Genomic DNA, 24,427 nt, shown 5'->3' with positions numbered 1-24,427 from the left:
ATCGAGGGTGGCGTTACCCCTGATCCGCACGATTCAAACGAATGCGGATACGATATGGCAAACTCCTGCCTCTATCCCACCCACAGCGAGAGGGGTGGAAAGGAAATACTTTGTCCCATCTAAGGACTACGGGTACTTGTATACCCACCCCCAACCGTGTTCACTGGTGGTGGAATCAGTGAACGCACGAGAGCGCCACGGCCAGCAGGCTGCAGCGCCTAAATCAAAAGAGGCTAAGCGGCTCGATTTGTTTGGCCGTAAGGTTTTACTCAGCCGGAGGGCTGCAACTTAGAGCGGCGAACCAACAGGCGCTACTGAGCCGCTACAATTTTAACTCCTGGAACTCTATGGGGAAGTTTAAGGAGTTGATTCCCCAGGAGTCCAGGGAAGAGTTTGGAGCCATGGTAGAGGAGGGCAAGAAGGTGGCTCGGACCTCCTTGCAGGCCTCCTTGGACATAGCAGACTCAGCTGCGAGGACCCTGGCTTCGGGTATCGCTATGCGCAGGATCTCCTGGCTTCAGGTTTCGGGTTTGCCTCCGGAGCTGCAGCAAACCCTACAGGATCTGCCCTTTGAGGGACATGGATTGTTCTCAGACAAGACGGACTCTCGCCTGCAGAGCCTCAAGGACTCGAGAACAATCATGCGCTCCCTGGGGATGCATGTTGTGGGCCCTCAGCGCAGACCATTTAGGCCGCAGCCTCAGCGCTTCTACCCCCCCCCCCCCCGCCTCGTCAGAGACAAGACTCGGCCCGGAGGCGAGGGCGAGGTGGTAGGAGAAGGGCTGGCCCTCAACCCGGTCAGAACCAGGGGCCACCAAGACCACCTTCAGGTCCTAGACAGAACTTTTGAAGGTGCGGTCGAGGACGGCGCCCCAGTCATCCCCCAGGATCCAGCCCCCTCCTTTCAGGATCGTCTCTCCCACTTCCACCGCGCTTGGTCCCTTATAACTTCGGACTGTTGGGTCCTCCGCACGGTGGAGAGGGGATACGCTATCCAGTTTTCTTCTATCCCCCCCTCCCACCCCCCTTCCCCGTCCCTCTTCAGGGACCCTTCTCACGAGCAACTTCTTATACAGGAGGTTTCTACGCTCCTGGCCATGGGGGCCATAGAGGAGGTTCCGATAGAGTTAAGGGGCAGGGGATTTTATTCCCGTTACTTCCTGATCCCCAAGTCCAAAGGAGGTCTGCGGCCCATCTTGGACTTGCGCGGACTCAACAAATTCGTAGTAAAGTTGAAGTTCCGCATGGTCTCTTTGGGGGCCATTATCCCTTCCCTCGATCCTGGAGACTGGTTCGCCGCCCTCGACATGAAAGACGCATACTTTCACATCTCAATTTACCCACCTCACAGACGCTTCCTGCGATTCGTGGTAAACGCGGTGCACTACCAATTTGCAGTCCTTCCCTTCGGCCTATCCTCGGCCCCAAGAGTGTTCACGAAATGTATGGCTGTCGTGGCAGCGTACCTTCGTCGGCAAGGGATACAGGTGTTCCCGTACCTAGACGACTGGCTGGTACGCGGTCGCACCAAGGAGCAAGTTCAAGCTCACGTCCACATAATAGTGCACACATTCAACGAGTTGGGCATCCTACTCAACAAGGACAAATCCACTCTAGAACCTACCCAGAGAATAGAATTCATAGGCGCAGTTCTAGACTCCAGACGTGCACAAGCCATCCTGCCAGACAACCGATTTGGCACCATCACGAGCCTCATTCAAGGGCTCCAGGCGTTCCCAACTACCACGGTGAGGTCGTGCCTTACCCTGCTGGGTCACATGGCTTCCTGCACGTACGTAACCAGGCATGCCAGACTTCGGCTTCGCCCACTCCAGACCTGGGTGTCGTCAATATATCGACCACATCGGGACACCCTGAACATGGTGGTCACGGTCCCGATCTCGGTCCTGACCTCCCTCACCTGGTGGCTAGATCACAATGTGGTCTGCGAGGGGATGCCATTTCACGCCCCACAACCCTCTCTGCACCTGGTCACAGACGCTTCATCTCTGGGTTGGGGCGCCCATCTCAACGAACACCATACCCAGGGCCTGTGGACTGCACCCCAGCTAGCCCTGCACATCAATGTTCGGGAACTGATGGCGGTGCGCCTGGCGTGCCAGGCATTTCTCAACCTCCTACGTGGCCGATGTGTGTTAGTTCTCATCGACAACACCACGGCCATGTTTTACATCAACAAGCAAGGAGGAGCACGTTCGTCAATTCTATGCCAAGAGGCCATTCGCCTGTGGGACTTCTGCATCGCCCACTCAATCCATCTCACGGCATCGTTCCTCCCTGGAGTCCAGAACACTCTAGCGGACCGACTCAGCAGGTCCTTCCAGACGCACGAGTGGTCTATCCGTCCGGACATCATACATTCCATCTTCCAAAAGTGGGGGTTTCCCCAGATAGACCTGTTTGCATCTCGAGACAACAGGAAGTGCCACGTGTTCTGCTCCCTACAAGGTCGAGCTCCGGGCTCCCTCTCGGATGCGTTTCTCCTTCCCTGGAAAGACCACCTGTTTTATGCCTTCCCTCCGTTTCCTCTGGTCCACAAGGTACTGCTCAAATTGCGCAGAGACCAGGCACAGGTAATTCTGGTCGCTCCAGCGTGGCCGAGACAACATTGGTACACCACACTGTTGGAACTCTCGGTTCAGACACCGATCCCGCTTCCGTTGTGTCCGGATCTCATCTCTCAGGACCACGGCCGGCTGCGTCACCCCGACCTGCAATCACTCCACCTCACGGCGTGGCTGCTCCATGGTTCACCCAGGCAGAGCAGCAATGCTCGCACTCTGTCCAACAGATTCTGCTGAGCAGTAGGAAGCCCTCAACACGCACCACGTACCTGGCCAAGTGGAAGCGGTTCTCCTGTTGGTGCGAACAACGAGCCATGTCCCCGTTGCAGGCACCCATTCCTCTCATTTTGGAATATCTCCTCTCCCTAAAACAGCAGGGGTTGGCGATATCTTCAATTAGAGTTCACCTGGCCGCTATATCGGCCTTTCACCCAGGGGAACTCGCGTCCTCGGTATTCTCTAACCCGATGGTCGTTGGATTCCTCAAGGGCTTAGACCGGATGTACCCACAACAACGTCAGCCCGTTCAGACGTGGGACCTCAACCTGGTTCTCTCCAAGCTCACAGGTCCTCCATTCGAGCCACTGGCCACCTGTTCACTTTTGTACCTATCCTGGAAGACAGCCTTCCTTGTAGCCATCACCTCAGCAAGGCGCGTTTCTGAACTCAGGGCGCTTACATCCGAGCCCCCTTATACAGTTTTCCATAAGGATAAAGTGCAGCTTCGTCCACATCCTGCCTTTCTCCCTAAGGTGGTTTCTCCTTTTCATATCAACCAGGACATCTTTCTCCCGGTCTTTCATCCCAAACCACATGCCACTCGCCAGGATCAACGTTTGCATTCCCTGGACGTACGAAGGGCCCTGGCCTTCTATATTGACCGCACAAAGCACTTTAGAAAGACGACGCAACTCTTCGTTGCAGTGGCCGACCGAATGAAAGGCTCACCGGTCTCCTCACAACGCCTATCCTCCTGGATTACGTCTTGCATCCGGACTTGCTATGACCTGGCAGGGGTCTCAGCACCGCACCTCACCGCTCACTCCACGAGGGCCCAGGCTTCCTCGACGGCTTTCCTGGCACAAGTTCCGATCCAGGACATTTGTAGAGCAGCGGTTTGGTCATCAGTCCACACATTTACAGCTCACTATGCACTAGTGCAGCAGTCCAGAGACGATGCTGCTTTCGGATCAGCGGTTTTGCACACAGCAATGTCTCACTCCGACCCCACCACCTAAGTTGGGCTTGGGAGTCACCTAATGGAATGGATATGAGCAAGCACTCGAAGAAGAAAAGACGGTTACTCACCGTTGTAACTGTTGTTCTTCGAGATGTGTTGCTCATATCCATTCCAAACCCGCCCCCCGTCCCCACTGTCGGAGTAGCCGGCAAGAAGGAACTGAGGGGGCGCCGGGTCGGCTGGGGTATATATTCAGCGCCATGAAGGCGCCACTCTAGGGGGCTCCACAGCCGACCCGCCGGTGTTGCTAAGGTAGAAAATCTTCCGACGATCGTGCACGCGGCGCGCACACACCTAATGGAATGGATATGAGCAACACATCTCGAAGAACAACAGTTACAATGGTGAGTAACCGTCTTTTATGCACTCAGGTCAGGTATTATATATCAGTGTTGTGTTTTGCTATATTGTTCATTTAACACCAGAAGTTGAGGATGATGCATTATATTAATGCAAAATGAATTATTACATATTTGAATTTATAAAACAACAAGAGGTGTGTATCTAAACATTCTAGGTGCCTCTGAAAATATTTAGAAATGTAACAAATCAATACAGAACATAGCGTTTAGGGCTTAACAGCATGTCTTGCACATCCACTTATATCAGGGTTCCCATGAAAGAAATATGTTAGTAACTCACAATTTTAAGAAATATCTATATTTCTTTTTGTTACCAGAGCAATCGTATGGCTACAGAACAGACGTGAGGCCACTGTTGAACGGACAAGGACCACAAGTACAGTGCGACGGGATGATCCAGGAGAATTCAGAGTTGGACGCCTCAAACACGAGAGAGTGAAAGTTCCACGAGGTGAATCCCTGATGGAATGGGCTGAAAATATCATGCAGATTCATGCGGACCGAAAGTCTGTTCTAGAGGTAAAACATGTCTCCTTAGCAGAGTAGTTTTAAAACACTTTTATGGAAGGCAGCTGAGTGATATAATTAGCTGACAAACATTGAGTCTTTTCTTTTTCTAATATTTCTTTTCATTCTTAACTTTCATTGTGTATTTCAGGTGGAATTTTTAGGAGAAGAAGGAACAGGCCTGGGGCCTACATTGGAGTTCTATGCACTGGTGGCAGCAGAATTCCAGAGGACAGAACTGGGAACTTGGCTTTGTGATGACGATTTTCCAGATGATGAATCACGTCAGGTATGGATCATTTTTACTTGTGGTTGTTCAGAGGAAAACAAATATTATATGGTAATAAAAGTAGCTCACTGGTACTCTCACCAGCTGTTGAAAGTCTTGAATCCATGTATTATAGGCAAGCCTGGTATAGTACCACTTATTATCAAGGTTGCCTGACACTTCACATGATGACAGTACTGTTTTGGGTTTTTTTTGTTGCTAATAACTATGCCAAACTTTAACCATATAGGCTGAAATTTTCTATGCCTGGGATCTACCTTGGTTTGAAATTTTTTTGGAAGATTTCAGCTAAAATGGCTCTGCTGTTTCAGAGAACAAGATTAAGGGAAAATACATTTGTTTTGTCCATGTTAAGAAATTCTCAGCTTTGTTGATGAGAAGCTCTAGCCCCTCCATTCTGGCATTTTCTAATTATTGAGTGTTTGACTTACATACTTTATCTTTTAATGTAGGGTGTGTGTGTGTGTGTTTGATGATCTGAGCTGAGTGAATGTAGGATTCAGGTTGCTCTTCTACTTTTACTACATATATTTGGATTACTGCATATTAACAAATACCACAACAACAATATTGAGTGTTATATCTACATTTGAACTGAAATGAAAACTACAATTGTATTGGACTTGGAAGTGTTTTATATTTGAATAGACCACTTCTACACATTTGTTAAACTGAAGGATGTTTATTAAATGTTTTTCTTCTGAGAAGGTAAATAATAGACTAATATAAACACAGTGTCTATATTTAAACTCATCTTGCACAAAGCTACCATTTTCCCCCTTTTTTCCTTAAATCCAGGTTGATATTGGAGGTGGATTAAAACCCCCTGGATACTATGTACAGAGATCGTGTGGACTTTTCACAGCACCATTCCCACAAGATAGTGATGAACTTGAAAGAATAACCAAACTCTTTCATTTCCTTGGAATTTTCTTGGCTAAATGCATTCAGGATAACAGACTGGTGGATTTGCCCATTTCTAAACCTTTCTTTAAACTCATGTGTATGGGTGACATTAAAAGTAATATGAGTAAATTGATCTATGAGTCTCGGGGTGATAGAGACTTGCACTGCACTGAAAGTCAGTCGGAGGCTTCTACAGAAGAGGGACATGATTCACTGTCAGTAGGAAGTTTTGAAGAAGACTCCAAGTCCGAATTTATCCTTGATCCACCGAAACCTAAACCCCCTGCTTGGTTTAATGGAATTTTAACATGGGAGGACTTTGAATTAGTAAACCCACATAGAGCCAGATTTTTAAAAGATATTAAAGACCTTGCAGTTAAAAGACGTCAAATTTTAAGTAACAAAGGTCTTTCAGAAGATGAAAAGAACACAAAACTACAGGAATTAATGCTGAAGAACCCATCAGGTTCCGGGCCTTCGCTTAGCATAGAGGATTTAGGGTAAGAGATTTCATTTTTATATTTATACATACATTTATTCATACAATTCTGCTTAGTGGAATTACTAATATCCATATGTACATTCATAAAATACAAATTTCAGTTTCATTTCTGAAGACTCCAGTGATATATTTATTTAAAAGTAGTGGTGCTATCACAAGTTTTCTGGCAAAACCCAGGTTGGTTAATTACATTCTGTATCCTTAAAATTCTTGCATAGTGGCAGGTTGAAAATGTTTTTTCATTCCCATATTAAATGATTGCTGGGCACCATGCATTGTTTGCCATGTGGACCCTCAGAGTAGGCTGCATTTCATTATTGGATGAAATCATAACTTTGTTCAGATACAGTTTGTGAAGCCCTTTACTAAGAAAATAAAACAGTAAATATTCTGTTTCATCTCAAGCATATTTGTGATGTATTTTAGAAACATCCTTTACATGGCATGAACTGGTAATACCGTTGTTGTTTTGTTGTTGTTTAAAAACTTTAAACCCAGTATATGCTGTTTATATTAATTTTTTTCTTTTGGAACCCAGACTCCACTGGGTTTACACTGGTTCTCTATGATTACAAATTAGCATGGCAGCTCTGTGTGTGAAAGCAGAGTCCACAACAGTGACAAACAAGAGTCTGGAGATCTGTAGAATTTGTATTATCAGTCCATTAAGGTTCCAGTCCTGCCACAGATGTGACACATGCAGATCCCTGCACTGTCACATATTCCCATTGACTTCAGAGATGTTGCATGAGTACAAAGGGGTCCATCCATGCTGAGCCTGTTGCAGGATCAAGGCCTAAATGTCTAGTAACTTCAGTGGCTTCATGCTACCGCTGATATTATCCCTGGAAATATTGAGAATGTTTGTTCCTGGTTGTATGATTTTAAACTAAAAGATGACCTACTAAAAAAGGTTTCAAAATTTAATTATAAAGATATTTTATGTTTAACTGTTCGAAACTTTAGACACTTGTCAAAGCAGAGTGGAAGAAGTGGACTATATGTGTAAATACACAAATCCATTGGAAAAAAGTCTATTTTTTATTATGTAGTCTATTGCATTGCTTTCTAATATGGTGTCAGCGTTCACATTCTTATATAAAATGATCCACAAGCTGTTTTCATAGTAGTAAGATGAGATGCTATCCTTTTTTAGATAACAACTCTAATATTTTCTGCAAAAGCAGTCACTGATTTGAATGATCTATTAAAACCTGTCCTTATTTTGCAGTCTAAATTTCCAGTTCTGCCCATCATCCAGAGTATATGGTTTTACAGCTGTGGATCTCAAGCCAAATGGTGAAGATGAGGTTAGAAAACAAACCCCCTTATGGGATTTTAACAGTATGCCATCTCAGCAATCATGTTTAATGCAACATTGACTCTTTTTTATATCGTGTATATTTTCTTTATAGATGGTAACTATTGATAATGCAGAGGAGTATGTGGAGCTAATGTTTGACTTCTGCATGCAGACTGGCATACAGAAACAGATGGATGCATTTAGAGGTAACAACCATAGCAGATTATGTTCACAATTTAGCTGGACACGTTGGCATTCAGGATCTTCTGATTTAATGCAGTGGTATAGAATGTCACGCAAAACCATGGTTTTAAAAACAAACTGCATATGGTAGAAAAATAATTCTGGTTCCTAACCACCACTACTAACGTTAATATGTGTAGAAAATGAAAATAAATTATGGAGATATACCTATCTCATAGAGCTGGAAGGGACCCCGAAGGGTCATCGAGTCCAGCCCTCTGCCTTCACTAGCAGGACCAAGTACTGATTTTTGCCTCAGATCCCTAAGTGGCCCCCCTCAAGGATTGAACTCACAACCCTGGGTTTAGCAGGCCAATGCTCAAACAACTGAGTTGTCCCTCCCCCCAACACATTTTAAACTCACTGACATTTAGTATTGTGGTGCATGCTATTGCTATCAAATAGTTATATACACACACATCCCAATTCTAAACCAAGCACCAACTAGTTTAAAAGAATAGATGATTTGCTCCATTTAACCCAAACACTCATTTTTAAAAAATAAAAATGAGAGTTAAGGCATAGTAAACAGTTGATGCAGACAGGCTGACTATAGTGTTGACTAGTAAAGCTGCTGCCATTACTAACATTTGCTTTAAGTATAGTAATCCTATTTCTTCATTTGACTTAGCTAAAGAACCATAGTTTAAAAATATTAGTTCTAGTTTAATGATTAAAATGTTTAAAAGCTGAAATTATTTTGGATGCATTCTTGTGACTAGATTTTTTTACTTGTATCTTTATAAATTAAGATGGTTTCAATCGAGTCTTCCCAATGGAGAAGCTGAGTTCCTTCAGTCATGAGGAAGTTCAGATGATTCTTTGTGGAAATCAGTCACCGTCTTGGGCAGCTGAGGATATCATCAACTACACAGAACCTAAACTTGGCTACACACGAGATAGGTGCCTATTAGTCTAACCTTGGTTTTAACATCACTTAAGAAATATGTGTAATGATAACATCCATATATTCCTTACATGAAGATTCTAAATTGGAGGGACTGCTGATCAGCGTGAAGACCATGTGGAACAAACACATGGCAGTGGATGTAACCTTTGTATTTCTCCGATAGTCTTAATTCTGGATGAGGAGTTTGAGGTGGTGGTGGTGAAAAAACAGAAAAATGAGATTGACATTCAAAAGAGTAGGTTAATAGAACCCCAATGTTAACTTCTTGCCACAGAAACTTTTAGAGATAACATTAATTTGGTTTTATTTTTACTTACATGATGTTTAAATTGTAGTTTATTTGGGAATTATACTGGAATAAATTTTTATTTCTATTAAGGAAGGCTGCTAGAAAGAACCCGTGCAGTTTTGTGAGCTCCCACAGTTGGTTTTGGAGCAGTAGAATACAAATTAATTTTTCTTAGGTGTATTGGTGTTATAGTACTGAAGATGCTGTGTAGCAGGGGTCTTCTGTGTACCCATTCTGTTTGCAAGTATGAGCATATGCTGGCTGATGCACTGCTAATGCATTGTCAGAGTGCAGTTAATTAACTCTATCATTGATATAAAGGAGGTGGGAGTGTCTCTTTATTTGTAGGGAACCAGGGTTTAAAACAGTGGTGTCTGTAGGGAAAGCATGGGGGAGAAATTTTAGGCTGAGGCTTATGTTTTAATAGTTGTTTGAGTTACCAATTAAGTGAAAACACAGGAAGTGGGTATGTTTGAACACTGAAGGTTGAATTCTCAGTTACACAAATGCCCCTTTGCACCACTCTGGTGGTGTGAAATGATTTTAAAGGGCCCTTCGTGTAACTGAGACGAGGCCCAGTATGTGTGGATTCTGTTAAGAGCAGGCTTGGAACTCTACCTAGCTACCAATTCACACACAAGGAATAAATGGAGATCTGTTAATTCCATCTCCAGAATTAACATGGGGAATTGATATGTCCCTCTGTAGGTTTTGCCATGTAACATCTGGCAAAGAAATTTTTAAAAATATAATTTTCATCTTTTTCTTTCGTATAAATGCTATCTTCTTAATTCAGTATGAATATTTTAAACAAATAGTTGCCCTTTAAGTTTGTGTAAAGACGTTGGTTTTAATTTCTCAAGTTACAAAATTCTATTTTCTTCATCACAAACATTTTGTTGATGTTCATATATTTTTAATTTTTTTTTTTTTAGTCCTGGATTCCTTCGATTTGTGAGAGTTTTGTGTGGTATGTCTTCAGATGAAAGAAAAGCATTTCTCCAGTTCACTACTGGCTGTTCAACACTCCCACCAGGAGGACTGGCTAACCTACACCCCCGGCTCACTGTTGTGCGCAAGGTATAGGCTCTTCAGGGTACCTCTCAACTTTAAGCTTTTTGCTTACCAAAAAACTACATCTGCCACATAAATAAATGTTAACCTTACATCAACACTCACTATTTTCTGTTAGCCTTTCAATGCCAAACTCCACTCCAGCTCTTCTCTGACTTGTACTCTCATATATATTCTCATAAAAAGGAATTAAGGAAATGTGTATGTAAACTAATTACACTTCAATCTCTCCTAACCTTTTTCTGATTGATACACCCATCCTTTGGCATCTCACTGTTTTATGTAGGAAGTAGAGCTGGGTGGGAAGCAGTTTTCCCATCTTGTGAAAATTTTCAGAGATTTCAAATATTTTCCCTTTTTACATTGGGGGCAAAACTGAAACCTTTTGAAATTTTTCATCAGAATTGAGAGAGAGACCGAGCGTGCGCACCATCCCAGAACATCCAGTAGCCCAGTGGGTGAGGAAATCACCCGATATGTGGGACACTCAAGTTCAAGTCCTTGCTCTTGCCGGATTTAAAGTAGGAACTTGAACCTGGATTTCCCACATCCCAGATGTGTACTCTAATCATTGGGCTATTTGGTATTCTGGGGTGGGTTCCTCTCTCTCTCTGGGTTTGACTACACATTTCTGGACCCGGGAAACCTTTCCGAAGAGAGTTACACTGAAATGGATACGTTTCTGCAAAAAGTTTCAATTGTGGCAATTTGGAATTTGTCAAAAACAGCAGAAATCTGTGAAAAAATTCCCAGCCAACTCTAGCATGAAGTAGATTGTAAATTCAACAGAGGAGAAAGGACTTATGTATTTTTATCATATATGTATAATACAATAAACTATAGCAGTACATAAATAATATTCATCCTTCCCTATTCTCAGGTTGATGCTACAGATGCAAGTTATCCATCTGTGAATACCTGTGTGCATTACCTTAAATTGCCTGAGTATTCCTCTGAGGAGATTATGAGGGAGCGCCTGCTAGCTGCTACTATGGAAAAAGGCTTTCATCTCAATTGAATTGCTCTGTGCAACATGGGACATGAGAAACTGTTTATGATATTAGTGAAGCCTCTTGTGTTTGTGTGCAGAAAATATGATCTCCACGCTGTGCTCTGATGAGACTTACCTTTTTTCCACCTGTGAGGCTTTAGGAATACGTGGAAAAAGTTTGTTAGCTGCTAATGACAAAACAAATCCCTGTAACTACACAGCCAGCAAGTAAATGGCACAGAACACTGTGTGATGCTTCAGGGGCTTGCACGACTGGAAATTAAGATGGTTCTCTTTGACTGTTCCAAAGAGCAGATTTTCAGTGTTCACCGACATCAATTTCTAAGTGTATTTGTGTAAAGTTTGTCATTTAATACCTTGTACACTACAGTTGCCATCACTGATCCCTGTTTTGCTGGCTTTAAACTAACTGGTCAAAAACTTGCTTCCTTAAATCTTAGAGTTAATGGGCATCACAAGCTTTTTCTTTCTTTCTTTTTAATGGTGCCTGCACTATTGGAGTATTCTAGTGTTGTTTTTTCTTTTTCTTTTTTTTGGGGGGGGGGGGAGTGTTTGTTTTTTGCATATAATCATGCACAATTTTTTTTTTCCTTTCAACTGGGAATATATTTTGATTTCTTAAATGCCCTGCTATAAAGATCAAATCCTTAAGTGTGTTAGTGCAGCTCAACAATAAAGCTATTAAAAAACAAAACAAAACACTGGTTCCTGGTGCAAGGCACACTTAGAGCAAGTTTTACTTTTGGTTGTACTTTCCTTGTATATTATAAACATTTATTTAACTTGTTGCAGTTTGAAATTTAAAAAAATTTCCAATGTGTATGCTCAACAATAATCATTAAAATGTTTGCAGCGTACAAAAGTGTCTCCTCTGACTATTTCTCTCATACTCCTCAAATATGAGTACATAGACTAGATATCTTTATTTTGAATTGGTCAAATGTAAGTGTTCTGAAAGCATTAACTTTTGAAGAAATTTGGCTTATTTTTCTAAGTTTAAGAAAAATAGAAATTGGGGTATAAGAGCAAATAAGTGACCTGTTCATTAGCTTGTCTGTTGGCTAAGTCAGGGCGTTCAGAGTTTTGCAGTGTAGCTTTCTGAGAACTAGCTTGGCAGATACCGTAGACACTATGCAGCACTACAGCTGTTTTTCAGACATGATATGAAGGATACTAAGTTGCATATTGTATCAGAGTGAATGACTGCACCCCACAACATGCAATTGATTAAAGTTTTTTTGAGGGAGCAATGGCTGTCTTGATTGAACCATGTATTATAATTTTTTTGTTGTGGTCAGTGACTGCTTATAAAGATGAAGTAAATAAGATGTTACTACACTTTTACCAGAAGTGTCTTGAAACAATCAATAGCTTAGAACAAAAATGCATATTTCTCAGTCCCCTCCATGTAGCAGTCTTCAGCATGGGCTGTTTCCCATCTCCAGGACAACTGCAAACAGACCAGATCTGTGCTCTGAGCCTGGGATTGGGATTGCCTTTCAAAAAGAACCCCCCCCAGAATTCTAGGCCTCCAACCAGCACACATGCAGACTCTAGGACTCCCTTTTGGAGAAGAGCTATCACAGGATTTTTAAGAGGTTTTTTGTTTTTGTTTTTACTGTTTCCTCATTGGTTTAGAGGGCTTCTTCCTCAAAATTAACGAGGAGACTAACAAATTTATTACCAAGTGTGAGGTCAGTCTAATGAGACATTCACTTAACAGCAGGATACCAATGGAGGAAAAATAACTTTTGAAGTGGTAATGAGAGTGGCCCATTTCAGACAGTTCACAAGAAGGTGTGAGTAACAGTAGGGGGAAATTAGTATTGGGGAAATTAGGTTTAGGTTTTGTAATGACCCAACCACTTCCAGTCTTTATTCAGACCTAATCTGATGGTGTCCAGTTTGCAAATTAATTCCAGTTCTGCAGTCAAGTCCAAGACAATTTTTTTAAGGAGGGTTTGAAGAACAACCCCTCTCCTTCCCCCTCCTTTCCTCTCAGAAATGGCAGCCAGACAGTAGACCACAGACCACAGGAACCCAGCTCCCAGCTGGCGTGTGGGCAACTTCCATGCCAAGATGGTTGAGCAGGCCCCACTGGTGTACTGAGGCAGTTCAGCAGGCCTCCTGGAAGCTCCTTTCACCAAGTCCAGGGCAAAAATCAGTGGCATGGAGACAGGAGTAAGTAAGTTAGGGTCAGACTGCCTGACAGAGAGGGTGCTAGAATGAAAATTTTATGCAGCTGATTGTACTTTTACCATAACCAAATGGATGTCTGGTGTAAGAACCAATGGGACCTACCTTAAATATGATAGTCTAAAAGGGAATGAAGATGGATAGTTTAAATATGGAGGTTTTCACCTCTCAATACCAGTCTGAACCTAGTTTACGGTAGCAGGTGATTAGAAAATGAAAGTAATTACCAATTGAGTTCTTTAGTGACTTTTGTGAAAGATGACAGACAGTTGTCCATGTCACAGTATTTCACTTAAAGACCAGTCATTGAGCTCTCTTCTGCTGCTCCTAAAGATTTTTAGATTAGTTTGGGTACATTTGGTCGGTATTAGGAAACTTACAGATCCGAGGCACCTCTTCTGTAGATTTTACTCAAGACTTGGACAAGCAGTGAATATACGGCGAAAAACACCTAATGGTATGCTGAGGGTTGGGGGAAGAAAAGCTGTGGTGATTGTGATCCCATTACTAACAATTTTGTGGGCTCCCCCAGCTGGCAGTTGTGAAAGAATACGGATATTACAAACAAGAAACTGATGTGAAAAGGAGAACCTTTATTTTCAAGTTTATAAGCAAAATACTAAAACATTACACTAAGAAAATTAAACTACTAAAGTAGCAACTTCCTTTTGAGTATGATAAAGAACAATTAACCTTTTATTAACATAACAGAATTAAGTGTCCAAATCGTTTAGTTACAATTTCCATAGTATTCAGTAACCTTTATTACAGCCATCACTGTAGTATTTGAGTGAACACAAACTTTACACTCGGTTCTATACAAAAGCATATAGGATAAACCTGTCCTTGTGAAGACTGGACCTAGTAGAAGATTGCTTATATCGGTACAGAAGTTAAAGAGCTTAAGATACATACTTATGAAAACAGATTTGAATGATAATATGGTATAAAGTATTAAAGCAAGAACTGAAACAACTTGGAATTATACTAATATTTTCTAACTCATCTTCTCCATCCCTATAGCCTTTTTTTTTTTTTTTTTTTTTTTTTGAATGAATGAGGTGAGGCCTGGTTCATACCTAAAACTTAAGTTGCTCTAGCTACATCACTCAGGGCTGTGAAAAATATCATACTCTGTGCAATATAGTTAAGTCTAAACTTCAGTGTAGACACAACTAGGTCCCACCTCTCAAGTAGGTGGATTTACTACTGCAGCTGAAAAACCCTTTCCGTTGCTGTAGTAAATGTCTACAGTACAACAGCGTAGCTACATTACAAGCGCTACAGCAGCACAGCTGTAATGTATAGCCACAGACATACAAGGCTTCATGAATATTTTTCCCCTAACAGAATTACAAATACTAAAACAAAATGGTTACTTTTTAGAAAGACAAGTGCTGTGTCAACTGACATTTGCCTCTTTGAAAAAGTTCCTGTTGGTCCCTCCCCCTCCCAATTTTTACCTTTACGTTGACATGGCATATTTTGTTCAGGGGTTGGAGGAGAAAGAAAGAGGGGAATATGCATTAGATTTCTTTGCTTCAGTATGTTCCAGCAAGTTGAAAATACTGCAAGATTTCACCTTAGGAAGTCTCAGAAAATAGCTGTAGAGATGTTGTGGGGTTTTCAGAATACATTCCTTTGTAAAATACGTTCCTCAATAGGCTTGTTTCTTTCTAACTTTCTGCCATTTTGTCAAGAACAAATAGAGGTGCAAGAATTCTATTCTTGTTGGTTTCCACGATGCAGCCATTTAACACCATTTCATCCAAAATTATGTGCACTCTATCCAAGTTGAACATTATCTAGGAACATTTGAAGTTAAGTAATTTTTATTTACAAGTATTGAACAGTGAAGACTCATTCAGAGAAAAATCTTACCTGCCTTTGTCTTAAGCATTTCATGTTCTCAACCCTCTTCTCTGATTAAAACTTACAAGTGTGGGAATTTGTAAATTTGCACCTTGAGATTAGGTTAAATTTATTTTAGTAGCAATAATACCCATGTCAGACGTAATGTTTTTCACCTTTTTATTGTTAGTCACATGTCGAAGTGTCAGTGGGAACGGATAACTGCAGTTGTCTCTCTGTATTAGAGAAGATGAGGGACTGACAGCGTAACTTAATTTGAACAATTACTATCTGGACAAAGTTTTTAGTATAGGCTTGTTTGAGTTCACTGCCAGTTGATGGATTTTACGGAAAGAATAGTTTCTGCTTACCATAGATACAAAATGCAATCAGTAAGATACTACAAACATGAATGTGACTATGAATAATGCTAAGTATATGTCTACATTGCCCCTGGGAGAGTGCCTCCCAGCTAGTGCAGACAGCCACACTAGCTGTTCTTGAGTTAGCATAGTGGTTGCAGTGTGGATGTTGCAGTATGGGTGGCGGCCCAGGCTAGCCATCTGAATACATAAACATGGCTAGTTTGTGTGCTAGTAGAACTAGCGCAGGAGGGCTGCCCGGGCTGGGAGGCATGCTCTCAGCTGCAGTGGAGATAGACCCTAAAAGCACATCTATGTACACTGCATTTCCATTAAACAAGATAATTCTTAGTCTGTTCACGTCTGACTGACACCAGCATTTTCAAGGCTGACCATTTTGGTTTTTTTTTCCCCTCTCCCTAACATCACTTATTTGGTGTAATGGAAAAATCAAATTTCAAACTTGTCTAGTTTTATAAGCTGATATGCTATTAGTCTATTGTAATTTACACAGAGGATAGCTAAGAGTGATTTCATTAATTTACACTCCTTTGTTAAGGAGTAGAATTTAATAAAGGTTTCATTTTAAAAATGATTTTAAATGTACTTAGCGCCTTCAAGATTTGCCTAGTGAAATGAGGCAGCTGAAAGGCAAAAATCTGAAGCTATACAAATGTGTGTCCTTTTGCGCTATATGAAACTCCTCCATTAACGTATCTTAACTGCTTTGGCCTTGGCAAATAAATGACAAGTTTTATACCAGCAAAAATATGTTCTATACCCACTAGTATTCATTGAACAAATGTGATGTGGGAAAAGTGGGGCTAAGTAAAACATGTCCTGGTTTTCCTATTTATCTCTATTCTATTAAATAGAAATTGACATAAAAAATGACTAGGTATCATGGCTGTCTCCCTGATTCAGTACAATCTACAGGGGAAGAAGTTAAACCTCTCTTCTGCCTTGTCCCCACCTGTTGCTGCTTTTCAGTCTTTCCCTCTGCTCTACAGATCAATCACAGTTTCAGCTTCACTCCTTGTAGTTCTTGGCTGTATGTTGGGGATTCTGTTTATTGCAGTGGAGCCAGAAAGAAACTTCACGTTCCAATTTGCAAACACATCTTTCAACAGTTTGGGGATGGTGGGGTTTGTTTGTTTGGTTTTTTGCACCTTCACTACTGCCTCCCGGAACTTGCTTGCCACGAATGTTATTTGATAGTATGGCATGAGCTCAGAAAGACAGATGGTCAGATTTTGTTCTATTACTCTGCATTCACACTAGTGGAACTCCACTGTCAGAGTACTCGTTCAGGCCCAAGTTTTCGAAGCTACTTAGGGTATGTCTATACTAAAAATGCTACAGCAGCATAGCTGTAGTGCTTCAGTGTAGATACTCAATAGTGATTGGAAGAATTCTGCTGCCGCTGAAGTTAATTCACCTCCCCTAGAGGCAGTAGCGAGGGCGATGGAAGAATTCTTCTGTCTACCTGGCACTGCTTACACTGGGGATTAGATTGGCATAGTGACGTCTCTCAGGGGTGTGAATTTTTTCACACCCCCACAGCTATGCCTATGTCCAGTGTAGACCAGGAGATCATGGATCAGCATTCACGTCACACTCCCCGTCAGTACCAGTTCCACTCCGGGGAAGCTAATGATCCAAGCAGACAAAATTTGGTGATGAATCCTGGTCATGTGCCACCTGAGGCACGTTGCGCATATGCTAAGAAATAATAGACCAGCCCTAAGTAACTTAGGTCTTGCAGTGTGAGTGGAGCAACGCTTACACATCTTTAAAATCTGGGCCTCTGCATTTAATTTAGCCTATGCAGCTTGCAGGCTACAGGTGTTGTAGTTGGCTCTTCATATTATACTTTTCAAACACATCTCACTATCTTGTAAGGAATATTTTAGTGTGGAAACAGTTACAGCATGAGTACAATAATTTGACAATTTATGGAAAATAGAATTAGCCATTAAGTTCCCATTCACCATAACTACTGTGATGCAATGCTGTACATGTAGGAAGGAGGGCCTGTTAAATTCAGATATTAATCTACAGAGCTTTCATGAATAGTCCTAAAATGCCACTACAAGCTTTTTTAATTTTAGCTTTGTACCAAAGCCAGGCCATTTACCCTGTCTGATAGAACTCTCATGAGAAAAGCCCATCCAATCTTTCTAAAATAGCAAGACGCACACACACACATCCTAGATCCTAAAATTTAATGGGGAAAAATATCCCAAGTGAAACCAGGTACAGGAAGGAGACCTCTCACTCTCTAGACCAGTTTCCCTGGATTACCCTCCCTGAAAAAGAGTGAGGTCAGTGATGAATTTCTGAAAGTGTTTGTATATCACCTGAGAGAATTACCCATCCGTTTCCCAAACCCCAGGTGCCTTGTAGCAGTTCACTCGCAGATAGCATATCATTAAAGAAGAATGCCACTTTTAAGTTTCAGGAGCATTTCAGCTTGTTTCAAAATTAATGGCATTGACTTTCCCTTTTAAGTTATCATTTTTAAAAACCTAAAACATACTTAATGGCTAGAGGCTCATTTTTGTTATAGGGAGTGAAGTGGTGTCTCATCTTTCCACCTGTAACATGCTAGCCCCTCCCTGGCAACATTCCACAGCTACTCAGCCCTCATTCCGACAGCAGCTATCTCACCTGTAGCCTGAATTTGGCTAGCAGTTACCATTCCAGAGAGATTGCACACCTTGATTCTGGTAAGTCTCCAACCTTCCTTTGCAATTCTCCCCACCTCCTTTTCTCAGGCTGCTCTTGGCAAACATTCAGCTTTAGACAATGAGCAATCTTGGCTCTTTTCTCCTTTCCTGCAAGTCTCACAATGCCGGTTCTCTGCTGTTACATCCTTCTGTGTACACACTTAGACATTTCATTCTGATTATACCCAGGCCACTGTGGGGACATCTGTCCATCATCTTCCTAGTTCTTCTACACCAGCTGCCCCCCTCCTGCTTGGCAAGAAACCCACACCACAGGGTGTAAAGCATTCAACCTATGGATGAATCGTGTGTGGAGAGTAGAAGAACGTAAATCTACCAGATCAACTAGTGTGGGGAAAGGCTGGGCAAGGTGTGTACTTTGACATCTAAATCCAGCTTAGGCTTTACTAAAGGGCCACTTCCAGTGAGGTTCCTGCTCTATTGCACATAAAGGTCTGTGTAAAAGCCGTGTATTAGTAAGACTACAGCTATGCATTCAAAGACTTAAAAAACCTGGGGCGAAGGGGAAATTTTGTTAATTTGAACATATAAATAAAGCTCTCTGATTTCAATGGAAGTCAGGAGCCTAAATACCTTTGGGGATCTGGGCCATAATGTGCTGATCTGAAACACTCATAATAAATAATAGGTCGGTATATGTGCTGAGCTCCATGTACCCTAGCCTGCAGGGGTGGCGAGTTGTACGGGCCCGTGGTTCCTGGCTTCCAGCAAATTCAGGGCCCTGGGGGCCCAGCTCCACAAATGTTTGGGGCTGGGTCTCTCCCCCAGCCTCGCCTGTTACCCCCGCACGGCTCCCCCAGAGTGTCCCTCAGCCCTACCTGCTGCCTTGGCTTGCCCCCTCCCCTGAGCGTCGCTGCCTGCCCTGGGCAGCGGATGGCTGCGCTCCCTCACTGGTTGCTGCTGGCAACAAGGGAGTGGCACTGGGGGCAGGCTCAGGAAGCTGCTGCGCCTGCCGGGGGAGGACTCTAAGTAGGGGGTGCTTATCCTGGCTGGACCTCCTGAGCAGCAGCTTGGGGGGTCTTGGGTGAGTGTCGTGCTGGGGAGGGCTCCCCCGGAGCTCACTGCTGCCGGCAAGGAGAGGGCTGGGGGGAGTTCTCCTCTTTGGCCCAGCCCTGGGGCAGCCTGCCTCCTGCAACCCAAATTCCTCATCCCTGGCCCAGCCCCGCACCCCCACCCTCTGTCCCAGCCCAGAGCCTGCACCCAGCACCACAACCCTCCTGCACCCCGTCCTAGCCCAGAGCCCGCACCCAGCACCTAAACTCCCCCAGAAATCCCACATCCCTCCCGTACCCAGAGCCTGCCCCCCAAGCTCCCTCCCATAGCCTTAGGCAGGGATATGTGTGTGAAGGGGGGAGGGGTTGGGACTTGGGCCTGTTCTGGGCACCACCAAAAATTATACAAATTTGCTGTCCCTGCTAGCCTGCATGTTGAAGAAAAGGCCATTCCAAGTATGTAGATACATATTCAGGTTGGTCTCTAGGGGCTATGCAGGGTGTGACTTGGAGACCTGCCCCTACAGAGGAGCTACTATCTTCCTTTCTTCTTCGTGTACCTGGCATACGCCCTATTAGTAAAACTGCACATAAATTAATCCCTTGTAAAAGTTACCTTGCAATAGTAGCACTTTCTAATCCTATTCATGAGTACTTATGGCACACATACTAAAATGAGGTAAGTACAATAAGTTATCTTGCTTTCCCTCTGCCCCCCTATCATTTTACCATGCAGCAACAGTGAAATAAGCAGATATGCTTGCCATCTGGCTTTGAACTCTGGCGCATCAAGATGTGGGTGCAAATGTACATATCAAAGAGAATATTTTCTCCTTCACAAGGTGGCACCATTTAAAGTATCGGAGGGTTTTCTCTGATTTGAAGGTAGGGGAATGGGTACATGTGGTCTAAATTGGCAATGAGGAGGAGCCAGCACCTTATGAGCAACCAGCTCTCCCAGGAGCACTAGCAAGTGATCTGCAGACCACAGCTTGAGTGCTTAGGCGATAGACAATTTGCCTTTAAGTAACTGATGTACAACATAAATTTCCTTCATGGCCATTCATTTTCAACCACAGGTTAGATTCACAAGGGGGACTGAAGCACCTAATTGCTACTTTAGGTGCTTAAGTCTACCATTTAGGCACCACTGACACTCTCAACCCCCCAAATTCAAGTCCCTGCCCTATATCAGGCAGAGTGGGAATTTGATCCCTGGTCTCCACATCCTGGGTGAGTGACCTAAACCACTGGGCTAAAGGTGGTTGTTGGTGGGGAGGGAGACTCCTAACTGCAGTATTCATTTGTTAAATCATAACATGGTACTGCTTTATCTTGAATGTCTGCCAAGTAGTACTACAAGGCAGTAAGAACAGGAATACAGAAAATGACAAATGGATTCATGATGATACTGGAAAGGATACATCTAATTCACTCTGGAAGAAAAAAGATAGGTGGGTATTAGTTTTAGTCAGATGATAATGTGAAGTATCATTCACCTCCTGGTCATTAAGCATTACATACCACTTCTCCTTTGGATGAAAAAGGAAAGGTCTGTCAGAGCACAGACATAAACTTCCAGGACAGCTTGATTTTCTTTGGTGGTTTGTGCAGGTCCACGCTCAGTTATATCATGCTCATTAATGTGGGATCTGAGTGCTTGTGATCTATTATCCTAGCCTCCATGACAAGTTAAGATTCTTCAGAATTTAATTTTATTGAAAAATTAAACTTCAAAGAATTATGGTTGCCAAGCAATAAAACTTTCTGAACATATGACACTATGCAGTGCTGTCTTACTGAGTCTTAAGAAAAAGAGCCTGAGACAATAACTGAGCGTAGGGTTGTGGATGCAGCTGTGCTCCTGAGTCCCAGCAAAATGCTCTGTTCCAAGCATGGAGCTCTGCTGCGTCATCTGTTCCCTCCTTGTTTTCTCAGTGATTAAAATTCTGCCATAGAAGGGTGGAACTTCCCGGAAGAGAGATGAAGTTGCCACTGGGCTTCCTTATCCCTGGTTCAGGGTCCAATATTCTACCCTTGATTTTTATGCAAAAGTCCACTGACATAGTGAAAGGGTTGCTGTGGATTGAGGCTATCATATGGCAGAAACTTATAGCTCTGGTTTATGGACCCTAAAGAAAACCATAATTCAGCCCACTCCACTGAACGAGTTCAACATCCCCATTTAAAAAGTTTTTGTATATCACAAAAATCAAACTTTGGGTGACTGATCAATTCAGTTTATACTTAAGATTTTTTTTAAAAAAAAAAGGTCACTGGGCACCAAGAGACACAGATTCCAAACAGTGCACCTGGTTATATTTGTGTAGCTACCATCAAAATCAAGGGGAGTCCCAGAGTCAAATCCCATAGGTAGCTTTGAAAACCTGCTCCTGTTTCTGTGAATGTTTTCTGTGGTACAGAAGCATAAGGTCTGATAGCTAAATTTAAGAATGGAAATTCCATGAGATAAAAATAGCACATGCAAGAATGTTTAAAACTTGCAAACCTAAAAATATAAAGATGACAAAATGTCCCTCTAGAGCAAGACAGATGTTCTTTTCTTTCCCACTGCTTTTTTCTTTGTTTTTCTCTTTGTGTTGTCATCATCAGAAATTAGAGTGCTGCTAGAATTATGTAAACAACGAGGAGTCTGTTGGCACCTTAAAGACTAACAGATTTATTTGGGCATAAGCTTTCGTGGGTAAAAAACCCACTTCTTCAGATCTAGAATTGGGTTTTTTACCCATGAAAGCTTATGGATGAAGTGCGGTTTTTACCCACAAAAGCTTATGCCCAAATAAATGTGTTAGTCTTTTTAAGGTGCTACCGGACTCCTCATTGTTTTTGTGGATACAGACTAACACAGCTACCCCTCTGATACTAGAATTATGTAAATACTCAACATTAATTTAGTACAGATTTATTCCCTTGGCTCTGTGGTTTCCACCAGAACCTCTGTCTGGAATTATAGGCCTCTTATTCAGTGGCCTGCTATTTATTCTATGTGTTATGTTATTAAAAAAAGAACTATGGTATGTGATTTCTCTAACCTACCCCTCTTTTTAGTTCTCCAAGTTTTAAAGCCCAACTGCTTTGAATAATGCAGGTTCTGTAGCATGATACAAGCAGTAAATTACTAATAATTATCAGCTTTTAGCCTATATACACGTACAAGAAATGGATGTGCAGCATCTGTTAAAGTTGGTAGATTCACAAGGGTACTAGAGTATATTTGTGCTAAGGCAGACAGACTTTTACTATGTTAATACTGCCTCTACTTTTAGTCACAGCTGAAACCATTAAAACTTAGGAAAAAGCTGGCAGCAGCCTTAGAGCAATTAGACAAAGAAAATGCTAGTAAATTCTGCTACACATGAGAAATCAAATTCCATTCCTGGTATGAGTGCTAAGGTTGTGACTGCAATTGTAGCAATGAGTTTCCAACCTCAATGCATTAGAGAACTGGGGCACACTGTAGTGGCCAATCTTCTATTAGCCTGAGCATGGTTAGTTGGGAATTTTACTCCTAACACCATTTGACCCATATTGTAAAGGTGATAGATTCAGGCAAGGTTATCTTCTGAGTCAACAAATTTATACATGGAGTAGCTTTAAGATCAACTCTGCCGGCCAAAGTCTGCTGTAGAAAATGTGTGCATTATTATTGGGAAATCAAAGCTATAAACCTGATCTTTAGTATATACAGTTATCAATGGCACACCATGGAGTCGATGGACTCGAGAAGGAATTGCACCCACCCTCTTTTGCCAGAGGAAGGATAACTTTTAGGGTATGTCTACAATAAAAAAAAAAATAAAATAAAATAACCTGTGTTAGCAGGTTAAAATAGCAGTGAAGACAAGGCAACTCAGCTTTTAACTCTATTTAGAAGCTCAAGTTCAAATCTATATGGCAGGCTGAACGTGAGCTTCAAAGCTGAGTTGCCATGTCTTTACTACCCTTAGCTAATCCATATTAAGAACACTTTTTTTCCAGTGTAGACACACCCTTACGCAGAGCCTTTGAGCCACTTATGCTGGGGAAAGGGTAGGATATCCAACCAAATTAAAAAACCATGTTGAAACTGTTAAAATACATCTTTATCTAAATTTGTTTCTAACATGATTTGTCCATCCTGTGTGGACAGGACCAGTGTCAGAACTATGTAAAACAACATGTGTTTTAGTCTATGATCACAGTGGGTGGCCAAAGTGGAACCACATCAGAACTTGATTCCCAGACTCTGACTGTATCTATGCAATACCTTTTCTCTTAAAAATTCCCACTGCTGCATTGCTACCAATGGTAGCAATAGTGGGAATGCCAGTATAGATTGGCAGTTGGTGTTTCAATCAGTGCTTTGTCCAACCCTGCTCTGAGTGGGAGGGTACATTAGTGCTTTCTTCACTTCTAGCACCATTGGAGCTTATCCGTGGGTGGCAATTTTAAGAAAAATAAATCTAATATAGAAAAGACCAGTTTAAAAGCTAGTGTAGATGGGGCCATTCAGAGTGGGATGCATGTAGATTCCTGAAGGACCATTTGGTGGATAAACATACAAAAAGACTGTTTCCTAGCACAAATATTTTTGCATTCAATGTCTAATAGTTGATAAGCCATATATACTTATATTATTGTATGTTACAAAATAAAGAACTATGAAAAACTTCCTGATACTGCCTTGTTACAGTTGTCACAGTCACACCAAAACTCTCCACATTTTACATTATTATAAACAAGGATTCCCACCCCCTCTTTCATTTATGTTGTCTCTGAACAATCTGTCCACAAAGGCTTTCAAAGAAAGGAAATGTTTTGCAATGGATTCTATGTCTCACTCACCACTCTGCTGAAATATCTGTCCAAAACCTCCACAAAATTATGAATTAGTTCATATACAGCCATCTCATTCTGAAATATAATTTGAAAGCAAGTGAAATATTAAATGAATGGATAGAAGATATGCTATTCGTTCACATTTTATTTCAACGTGAGCTGCATGCTTCTTTGAAATCAATTAGAAAATAATTAGTGAGTAGCACAAATAAGTA

At 42.2% G+C, this 24,427-nt stretch overlaps 2 protein-coding genes across 12 annotated transcripts in view; one reads left to right on the top strand and one right to left on the bottom strand.

Annotated features, from left to right (window-relative positions):
- The window catches only part of HECTD1 (HECT domain E3 ubiquitin protein ligase 1), a 111,874-nt gene extending 99,406 nt beyond the window's left edge, over positions 1-12,468 (top strand). For all 7 annotated transcript variants that reach the window (XM_054028760.1, XM_054028763.1, XM_054028761.1 and 4 more), the window contains 8 exons: positions 4,505-4,706; positions 4,846-4,983; positions 5,782-6,389; positions 7,623-7,701; positions 7,807-7,900; positions 8,690-8,840; positions 10,072-10,216; positions 11,091-12,468. In XM_054028760.1, coding sequence (XP_053884735.1) covers positions 4,505-4,706; positions 4,846-4,983; positions 5,782-6,389; positions 7,623-7,701; positions 7,807-7,900; positions 8,690-8,840; positions 10,072-10,216; positions 11,091-11,228 — 1,555 coding nt within the window. In that variant the 3' untranslated portion in view covers positions 11,229-12,468. The remainder of the gene's footprint in view (positions 1-4,504; positions 4,707-4,845; positions 4,984-5,781; positions 6,390-7,622; positions 7,702-7,806; positions 7,901-8,689; positions 8,841-10,071; positions 10,217-11,090) is intronic.
- A 1,523-nt stretch (positions 12,469-13,991) lies between these two features.
- AP4S1 (adaptor related protein complex 4 subunit sigma 1) overlaps positions 13,992-24,427 on the bottom strand; it is a 36,530-nt gene continuing 26,094 nt past the window's right edge. For 4 of the 5 annotated variants that reach the window (XM_054028094.1, XM_054028095.1, XM_054028097.1 and 1 more), the window contains 3 exons: positions 24,219-24,287; positions 20,786-20,809; positions 13,992-15,223 (listed from right to left, as the gene is read on the bottom strand). In XM_054028094.1, coding sequence (XP_053884069.1) covers positions 15,095-15,223; positions 20,786-20,809; positions 24,219-24,287 — 222 coding nt within the window. In that variant the 3' untranslated portion in view covers positions 13,992-15,094. The remainder of the gene's footprint in view (positions 15,224-20,785; positions 20,810-24,218; positions 24,288-24,427) is intronic. The other variant, XM_054028098.1, reaches the window with a different exon arrangement.

The sequence above is a fragment of the Malaclemys terrapin genome, chromosome 4 (genome assembly GCF_027887155.1).
Source record: "Malaclemys terrapin pileata isolate rMalTer1 chromosome 4, rMalTer1.hap1, whole genome shotgun sequence".
In the NCBI taxonomy this organism is placed as follows: Eukaryota; Metazoa; Chordata; order Testudines; family Emydidae; genus Malaclemys; species Malaclemys terrapin.
Note: the sequence above shows the minus strand (reverse complement) of the source record. Positions and strands in the feature narration are given on the sequence as shown.